At 46.0% G+C, this 10,000-nt stretch overlaps 2 protein-coding genes across 2 annotated transcripts in view; one reads left to right on the top strand and one right to left on the bottom strand.

Moving 5' to 3' along the window:
* The window catches only part of LOC122251596 (homeobox protein six1), an 86,739-nt gene that overhangs the window by 54,590 nt on the left and 22,149 nt on the right, over window positions 1-10,000 (bottom strand). The window lies entirely within an intron of this gene.
* LOC147472521 (uncharacterized) lies at window positions 5,395-9,058 on the top strand. Its single transcript, XM_086539011.1, has one exon. It carries the CDS (start codon window positions 5,799-5,801, stop codon window positions 8,871-8,873), a length of 3,075 nt encoding a protein of 1,024 aa, XP_086395137.1. The 5' UTR covers window positions 5,395-5,798; the 3' UTR covers window positions 8,874-9,058.

The following is a 10,000-nucleotide window of genomic DNA, read 5'->3' as shown; positions in this document are numbered from 1 at the left end:
TTCGAGATATATCTGTCACCTTCTAAAAAAGGACGAGTAAGTGTACGCTGTTTGAGAAGGTGTGAGGGGTAGGGGAGGGGGTAAAGTGGGTGTCAAAAAACAACAACTATTTTTTTTCTAATAGATTAGATTGGCACATCAAAAGGTTTTAGTTTTGAAAAAATATGAAATGTGATTGAGAAATTCAAAGCTGATATTTCAAATAACAGATTCATGAAGTAATATAATATATCCACAAGTGTATATTCGAATTAGAACAGATGCAAAGGACAGGACAGCAGATGTTGAAAAGCCAACCGGAACCAAATTTTTATCAAATAAAATAAACGCAAAATGCACAAAACATAACAATAACAATAAACTAAACCAAAAACATTTGTTGAAAAAATTGATAACAATAACAATTGATAATTCTAAAATAAACACGAATCCAGCATTACCAATCCTAAATAAATGGAATCAAAGTAAGGCCCAATTCCAGCATTACCAATCCTAAATAAATGGACTCAAAGTAAGGCCCAATTCCAGCATTACCAATCCATAAACAAAATCCCTCGTTTACACAGCAAGGAGCAAGGAGTGTAGCACTAAGTAATATAAATCATGCTTCACCTCTCCCTGTTTTCCCCTTTGCTGCTAAACCCTTTAACAGGCCACTAAATCACACGGCAACTGACACTCACGTCAAAATAGTCTTGTCAATTAGTTACAATGACCTAATCCGACCTAACATATTCTTTGACTTCTATTTTTTATCAATGGTTTTCAGTGATTGGGTGTGCTAGATTCGGGGATTGAGAGGAAATGGAGTGGGAGGGAGGGAGGGAAGGAGAGAGGGAGAGAGGGAGGGAGAGAGAGAGAAATAGAGAGAGAGAGAGAGGGAGAGAGAGAGAGAGAGGAAAAAAAGAGGAAAGAGGGGAGTTCGTGGGAGGATGGGGACGGTGGGGGGGTAGGGGGTAGGGGAGTCCGTCTGGCTATTTTGAGGGTATTTGAGTTGGATATTTCTAGGTTTATTTCGGTGTGTTTGAGCTGACAGCAGAGGGTCGGTGGGGAGGGGGCGGTCGGTTCTGCCTTGTGGTTCTACATCAGCGTTCCAGTCAGAAGGTGATCAAAGTCTCCTCTACCCACACCCTCGCCTCCACCTCCCCTACCGGTAGTTAGAGGCACCCACTGATTGACATTCAAATGCTGTGTGTGTGTGTGTGTGTGTGTGTGTGTGTGTGTGTGTGTGTGTGTGTGTGTGTGTGTGTGTGTGTGTGTGTGTGTGTGTGTGTGTGTGTGTGTGTGTGTGTGTGTGTGTTTGATGTGTGTGTGTGTGTGTGCGTGGATTTTTTTTCTTCTTATTTTGACTGTTTTTGGAATATAGAGGAGAGAGAATAAGGAGGAGGAGGAGGAGGCGCAGAAGGGGGAGGAGGAGGGGGGATATGCCACTGATGGACGTCAAATCTCAAATCATCCTTTGCATCTTTCAAAGAAGAAGAAGAAAAAAAAGAGAAGGAAAAAAATATATTTTCTTTTCTTTCGGTAAGATCTCCACCGCACACACCTTAACGACTCTTTAAGCCGATCAAACGAGACTGTAAATCACCTGTATCGTCTTTACACCTGCTCACTCACTTATCTCCCGAGCCACAGACAGGCGGGCTATCTCCGCCAATCTATCATCCATTTCCCCTCCAAAGCCCAGCATCTCTATCGTAATGAACGCGATGGCCGAGACAACTTCACCTGTTCCGTGATCATTCTCTCTATCCTTTAATCCCTCCTCTCCCCTCCCCCTCCTCCCCCTCCTCTATCCTTTCACTTCTCCTTCCTCTCCTCCTATCCCTATCTACCTATTCCTACTCCCGCTCTCCTTCCTTCCTTCCTTTCCTTTTTTTCTATCATTCTTAACTACAAACAGTAAGTTAAACCCGTGAGCCAACGGGATATATGAATTGTCCTTGTGTAACACGGCAGCTGCTCTTCGACATTTTATCATTGAGAAAACAAAAATTAGTATTTATATTATATTCTTCTTTCTCGCTTTCTCTCTCTTTATATAATTTCTTCCGGCGATATTTTTCTTTTGTTTGTATCCTTCACAAAACACACTTGCATGCATATATCTTCTCTCACTTTTTTCTGATTTTGTTTTTAATCCAAATACTTCGTTCTTGTAATCTGGTCGACCTCAAACGCCAGGAGCCAATTACACACACACACAAAAGTTTCCACACACACACACACACACCAGCCATCAAGTTCCTGCGTCAGATGTGATAGCGGACACCCATCAACTCACCCCCCTCCTTACCCCACCCCCTCAACCGTGTGTCTTCACACCCCCCCCCCTCCTCCTTTCTTTTAGTCTCCTCCCTTACCCCTCTAGCACTGTATCTTCAACCTCCCCTTTCCCTCCCACCCTCCCTCCCTCCCTCCCTCCCTCCTACCTCCTGTACCCTCACTCCTTTCCCTTCACCATAACCTCTCCCCCCTCCCCCCTCTCCTCCCCCTCCCCCCATCAAGTACACATGACACTTGCATTCCTTCCTTGCATTTTTCTCAGGTCAACACCGTCTCTATGTCTCATTTACATCAAGGCTCTGCTGTGTTTGTAGCTTTTAATGCTCCTCTTTGTCTCTCTTGGCACTGTACTGTCGCTATTTTTTGCTGTCTTGGGAAGAATCTCGTGAGTTTTTTCTTTTAAACCTTCTTTCTCTCCTTGTTTGTTTTTTTCTTGCTTCTTTTTAGGTCATTTAGATGTGGGATCGTTTCTTTTGTTGTGCGTGGGTGAGGGAGTGTCTTGAATATCATTAGGATACACATGCGAGGGCATGAGTGCCTTCGCATGTGTGTGTGTGTGTGTGTGTGTGTGTGTGTGTGTGTGTGTGTGTGTGTGTGTGTGTGTGTGTGTGTGTGTGTGTGTGTGTGTGTGTGTGTGTGAAAGAGAAAGAAGGAGAAAGAGAAAGAGACAGAGTGAGAGAGAGAAAAAATATAGTTATTGTATTTACTCCTTTGCATGTAAAACAGTAACAAAAATGATTCCGCATGAAATTATCACTTACTCAAACATAAACGCTCAACATCAATGAAACGCCACATCCCGTAAATATTTTTAGATATTCAATCCCATTACCCCCCTACCCCCCTCTCTCTCTCTCACTCTCCTACTACTTCTCCCTCTTCTTTTCCTTCTCCTTCTTTCCCTTTTCCTTCTCCCTTCCAAGCACTCTCGCGCCACCAAACACGTTCCTGGGGCATCTCGCGAGACAAAATGTACAACCGTTCCTTTTCTTTCGCGGCTAAAAGCATGTTGAATCACCCCCCCTCCCTCCCCTCCCCCTTCTACTTACTGGTTTGTGTGACACCTGCCTCATTAACAAAGAAAAGTTGGTAGTTGATTTTCTTTAATTTCGTCTTCTTATTTTTTCTCTCTATTCTTTTATTTCGTTTTCCTTCTACAGGAAAGAGGACAAAGCAATCGTTCCCTGACTTGTTTGTATCTGAAGCTCTTTGTGTCAACGGTACTGTGTTTCTGCTCAAAATACTTTTTTTTCTACTTTCTCTCGCTCTAGCTCATCATTTTATTACTACGACCAACACAAAAATAAGAATGAAATATATCTTCGTTTCTCAAATTAGGAAACAGAAACAAGAAGATTTCTCCCTCTCTCTCTCTCTCTCTCTCTCTCTCTCTCTCTCTCTCTCTCTCTCTCTCTCTCTCTCTCTCTCTCTCTCTCTCTCTCTCAGAGCTATCACTCTGTCGTTAACAAGTGCTGACTGATCGTTAGCTATAATCATCTGTGACAAACTTTTCGGGAATGACTTTGCCAACCGTACACTTATGAAAATCTCCCGGAATATTCATACAACAGATGTACTTCCCTGCGACACGACCTTCAAAACCCTCTTATCTCAAGCGATGATGAATAAAGCCATTAAGAGCAAGAGAACGCGTGTAACTGACGCCTCTTTGCTGCCCTCTTCCATTTCGCCCTCTTTGCGCAACGCGAGTGTGTTTTGTTGGGCACGCGCACGGAACCTCGTCTGGGCTGCCACTCCGCCGGCAGACCGCACGCTAGCACCGACTTTCTCACACACGCCTTCGCACCTTACTCTACGGGTGTGCGGGGGCGTGGGGGTCGAGGGGAGAAGGGGAGCAGGGTTGGAGGGGGAGGGATGGGAAGGCGTGTTCCTTGATCCGTTGCTGTCTCATTAGAGCGCCGTAGGACTAAAAGAGAGCGCCACTGATACAACCCGGAGGGCGATGGGGCGCGCGGTGGGGGTACTGTCTCTCCACCTCCTCCTTCTTCCTCTTCTTCTTTTTTACATCTTCCTCTACATCATATTCTTTCTCTTTATCTCCTTCTTCTTAGACTTCTTCCTCCTCTCCTTCTTCTTCCATTATCTTCCTCCTGCTCAACTTCCCTCTTCGTCCTCCTTTTCCCTCTCTCTAACCTTCCCTCCCTCCTTCTCCCTATCCCTCCCTCCCTCCCTCCTACCCTCCCTCTTTCTCCCTCCCTCCCTCAATACGCGCCTTGACTAACACCTACCACGTGGCCGCCCTTCACGCTGAGTCACGTCTAAGAATCCCGGATCCTCCACAGCGTGAGTCTTCGTGTAACATAGTGGGTGTTGGGAGGAAAGATTTCGCGCGGGGACAGTCGGGGATTGATTTACCTTCTGGCTGCGATCAAGGAAGAGGGGGAGGGAGGAATAACACTTGGAATAAATGATGATGGTGATGGTGATGGTGATGGTGATGGTGATGATGATGATGGTGATGATGCTAATGATAATGATAATGATAATGATAATGATAATGATATTGATGATAAATGAATAAATCAAAGGAAGAAAAGTGTCTCAACCATACTATTCACTACGGTCAGACAGCGAAGTGCATGGGGAGGAGGGTGGGTGAAGAGGGAGAAGAGATATGAAGTGAATGAGCACGTATGTGTGTGTTAGGGCGGAGGAGAGGGAAGGGGGGAGGGAGGGGGGGCACGGGTGAAGTTATCTTCCCAGACAGACAGTTCAAGTCGAATGAAAATATAATCTCGGATAGCCAAGGAGAAAAGGGAGATGAGGCGGAGTGATGCAAGGTAGCCTTTGATGCCGTTAAACACTCCTGACGCCATTTGGCACAGGCGGGCGACGTAGGTGCCCCGGCGAGCGGGACTGAGGGGCAGGAGGATCACAAAGAGGGAAGAAAGAGGCCGAGAGTCCGTCAGTGAGAGAAAGGGTATGAGAGAGAGAGAGAGAGAGAGAGAGAGAGAGAGAGAGAGAGAGAGAGAGAGAGAGAGAGAGAGAGAGAGAGAGAGAGGAAGAGAGAGAGAGAGAGAGGAAGAGAGAGAGAGAGAGAGGAAGAGAGAGAGACAGAGACAGAGAGAGTGTATAAACATACGCACTATAGCTAAATAAGGTTTATACCTTATAATCTCTCTCTACACACTAAATACTACTGAAAATATAGTATTAGAGACACACGCCCTGATTTGAACTAGCGCGTGCGCGAGCAGACGTTTGAGGAATCACCGATAAGGACCTGACCGCGGTTATCAACGCCTTGACCATTGTCAACCCTTTTCCTCTGTCTCTTTGTTTGTTTATTTTTTCTCTCCCACTTCTCTCACTTGGTGTATGTAACAGCTCTCGGGGAATCTGCAAGGAGAACTCAGCCTTGGGTGAAATAACACCGTCCAGCCTCCCAGAGTATGCCATACACCCCCTCCTAAAACACCGTACAGCCGAGTTATCTCCCCCCCCCTAGAGCGCCTAATTGCAGCATCGCTCACCTCAACCAACTATCAAAAATGGCCACTGTAGCCCGTTGCTGTGCTTGTACTACACGAAACTGCTCCAATTGCATATGTACAAGAAGTGGAAGGTATTGCACATCGTGCAGAGCTGGGCAACAATGCCAAAACAGATCCCAACCAGCCAGAGTGCGAACAGAAGCAGAGACAGATAGCATAGTAGGATCTCAAATAAATAATACAGGGCACGAATCTCAGCAACCGGTAATCACTCAGGTGGAAGGAAACTCTTCTCTGACCCGATACTGGCGAAATATGTCAATTGAAGATGCAACATTGCTAACGGAAAACATATACAAGAAAATAGTTACTTTCTCCCCAAGCAATCTATTCGACATTCCAAGATGCAACGCAACGAAAGACTTAATTAAGGAAGTCGAATTCTTAATTAAAGAGTACACAAACGGCAGCTTCCTCCAACCGATTGCTCTAAAAATAATCGCTATTCTACCTCATCTCATATGCCAAAGAACACATACAAAATCCAAGACCGCAGATGATGTAAAGGCTATGAAAAGGAGGATGGAGCGATGGAAAGTAGGAGATGTTACTGGACTCCTGAAAGAGGCAAAAAACCTACAGGAAAGACACAGAAAAACAATTGCAACAAGAAAAGAGATGGACAAATCAAGGAAATTTGCCAGTCTAATGAAACAAGGCAAAGTGACAAAGGCAGTAAGGGTCCTAACATCAAATGACACAACTGGGACATTACCCTTAAATGAAAACACCCGTCGCTTGCTCAATGAAAAGCACCCGCCTGCAAAGGAAGCGGCGGCGGGAACGATGTTTCGTGGAGAGTATAATTCCCCACCTCCGGAGATCTTTGAGCGAATTACCGGCGAAAAGATAAGAACACATGCATTGCACACACATGGTGCAGCTGGACCTTCTGGACTCGACGCAAAGGCATGGAAAACCATCCTGAGCAGCAGCAAGTTTGGGACAGCTGCAAATGACCTTTGCAAAGCCATTGCATCTCTTGCTAGAAAACTTGCAACAGAAAACTGCAACGACCTGGATGCCTTCACAGCTTGTCGTTTAATTGCCCTCGACAAGAAGCCCGGATGCCGCCCCATTGGCATTGGAGAAGTCTTGCGACGAATCATCGGCAAGGCAATCATGAACGTTGTCGGAGACGACGTTAGACAAGCCGTGGGAAATTTACAGGTGTGTGCAGGTCAACAGGCAGGGTGTGAGGCAGCAATCCACGCCATGAGAAACATCTATGAAGAGCCGGATTGTCAGGCCGTACTCATGGTGGATGCTACAAATGCCTTCAACAACATCAACCGGAAGGCAACAATCCACAATATAGAAGTCAAATGCCCAAGCCTCGCACAATACACTAAGAACACCTACAACAACCCAGCAGAGCTCCACATATTCGACAATAGAACAAATACCTATGAGATGATAGCTTCAGCCGAGGGCACAACACAAGGTGACCCAATTGCCATGGCGATGTACGCCATCGGTCTCCTCAGGCTACAAACAATAATTGACCACACAACAACAAATATAAAGCAAGTTGCTTATGCCGACGACCTGACCGGAGCAGGGAAAATTGAGAACATAAGGAAGTGGTGGAATCTCATTGAGACACATGGCCCTCCACAAGGATCTTTTCCGAACGCCGCCAAATCGGTTTTAATTGTAAAACCGGAATATCTCGGACAAGCCAGAGAAGCCTTCCGAGAAACAAACGTGATCATAAAGGCCGGCGGTGAAAAACACCTTGGGGCAGTTCTTGGCACAACAGCAGCCAGGGAAGAATACATAACAAGGCAAGTGGATGAATGGAGAAGGGAAGTGATAGAGCTGGCAGAAATCGCAAAGAAGGAACCGCACTCGGCATATACCGCCTTCACCTTCGGTATCAAACACAAGTGGAACTTCTTAATGCGAACTATACCTAACATCGAGCCTTTACTTTCACCACTTGAGGAAGCAATTGTAAAGCACCTGATCCCAGCACTATCAGGTGGAAGAAATCCCACTGCCAACGAGAGAGCCATACTCGAACTTCCGCCAAGGCTTGGGGGACTCGGCATAACAAACCCGTGTAAAATAGCGGACATGGAGTTCCAAAACTCTGTCAAGCTCTCAGCCAGCCTAACTCAAGCCATAATAACGCAAGAAACATATACACAGCCTGATACAACACAACAAAAAACAATCAAAATGGAAATTACAAAAAATAGAGAAACAAAGCAGAGGGCACAACTTCAAGAACTAACCTCTATAATTACTGAGGATATGAAAAGAAGAATGAGTATGGCACGCGAAACCGGCGCTTCTAACTGGTTGACCAGTCTCCCCATCAAAGTCAAAGGGTTTAGTTTAAACAAACAGGAGTTTGTGGACGCACTTGCCCTGAGATATGGTTGGCCAATAGAGGACCTTCACCAACACTGCACATGCGGTTCGGCTTTCGACCCCAACCATGCCATGACGTGCAAGACGGGAGGCTTCGTTTGCATGCGCCACGACGAGGTGAGGGACGTGACTGCACAAATGCTTGGCGAGGTGTGCCGCGACGTGAGGATCGAACCTCCCCTCATCCCCACAGAAGGGCGCAACTTCTCACTCCAATCCACCAACACTGCAGACGACGCCAGATTAGACATCAGTGCCAACAGTTTCTGGGTACGAGGGCAACGGGCCTTCTTCGACATACGAATCTTCAACCCTATGGCCACGAGCAACCGATCCCAGGAACTCCTCTCTGCTCACACCAAGCATGAGAACAACAAAATGAGGGAGTATGGCGAACGCGTCCGAGAAGTAGAGCAAGGTACTTTCACACCACTTGTATTCACGACTTCTGGGGGAATGTCACCGAGAGCGACGATATTCTACTCATCCCTTGCACAACAGCTTGCAGAGAAAAGGCAGCAACAGAAGAGCGCCGTCGTTGCATGGATGAGGTGTCGATTGGCCTTCTCACTACTACGGTCTTCACTGCTCTGTCTACGAGGAACAAGGAACAAACCGGCAATGTACACTAGTCTTAAGGATTTAGATATAGAGGAAACTGTTATAAATAGTAGAATAGAAAGAAATATGTAATTGTAAGCAAAAGTAATAAAGGTTAAAATACATCTCCCTAAAATAAGTTGGATGTCGACCACAGCCATTGGCGAGGACGGGGCCAGTGGACTGTTCTGTGAAATATTATTACATATATATTTCACAACACAGAGACTCGTTTGAAACGAATAGGAGGTCGAATTGAAAAAAAAATTTAACAAAAAAAAAAGACAGAGAGAGAGAGAGAGAGAGAGAGGAAGAGAGAGAGACAGAGAGAGAGAGAGAGGAAGAGAGAGAGACAGAGAGAGAGAGAGAGAGAGACAGACAGAGAGAGAGAGAGGGGGGGGGAGAGGGGGATGGAAAGATAAAGATAAAGAGAGAGCTTAAAGGTAAAAGTAAGAGAGGATAGAACACCACAGAGAAAAGGCGCCAGAGTGAGAGAAAGAGAGAGAGAAGAGTATCACAAAGTAAGAGAGCGAAACAGGGCATTGCAAAGATCCTCGCATGCATCAATGCACACTAAAGCACACTAAACCACACGCATACCCATTCCTGATCGAGAGTAACACCCTGGCACCTGTGCATTCTCGAGCCAAAGTATCTGTATTGCATAATATAAATAGCAATACTATTTCCGGAATGTGAGAGATATCATTCCTGTTTTTCTTCTTCTCGTTTTGTATTTAGTCCACTGCATCTCTTATCATTTTTCTTTTTTTCTTTTTTGCGTGTTGTTTTTGTGTGTTGTCTGCTCCCTATTGTCCATTTACGTTGGCGCTGGGGCATTCAGAGTAGACGAGGTGGCTGGCGGTGTGTCGGTGTTAATACCAAGCTGCCACCAGTGAGAGCGAGCACCAGGCACGCAGCCAAAATGTAACCCGAGCGCCGCTAGTAATCGTTGTTGTCTCTCTCTCTCTCTCTCTCTCTCTCTCTCTCTCTCTCTCTCTCTCTCTCTCTCTCTCTCTCTCTCTCTCTCTCTCTCTCTCTCTCTCTCTGTCTACCTGCCTATCTCTCACTCCATCGGTCTATCTCTCGCTTCCTTTCTTTTCTTACATATCTCTCTATTTCTCTGTTTACCTCTGTCTATCCCTCTTCCCCAGCCTCTCTCTCTCCTACAACCTCTCCCTCTCTCACTCTTACTCTCCCTCTCCCCAGCCTCTCCGCCT

Source organism: Penaeus japonicus, unplaced genomic scaffold, assembly GCF_977035675.1.
Source record: "Penaeus japonicus unplaced genomic scaffold, GWHDUDI00000001_assembly GWHDUDI00000001, whole genome shotgun sequence".
In the NCBI taxonomy this organism is placed as follows: Eukaryota; Metazoa; Arthropoda; class Malacostraca; order Decapoda; family Penaeidae; genus Penaeus; species Penaeus japonicus.
The sequence above is the reverse complement of the archived record's forward strand: the minus strand, read 5'-3'. Positions and strand labels throughout refer to the sequence as shown.

Coding starts and splice junctions, on each gene's coding strand:
- LOC147472521 (XM_086539011.1), top strand. CDS start 5,799: ATGGCCACTGTAGCCCGTTGCTGTGCTTGTACTACACGAAACTGCTCC.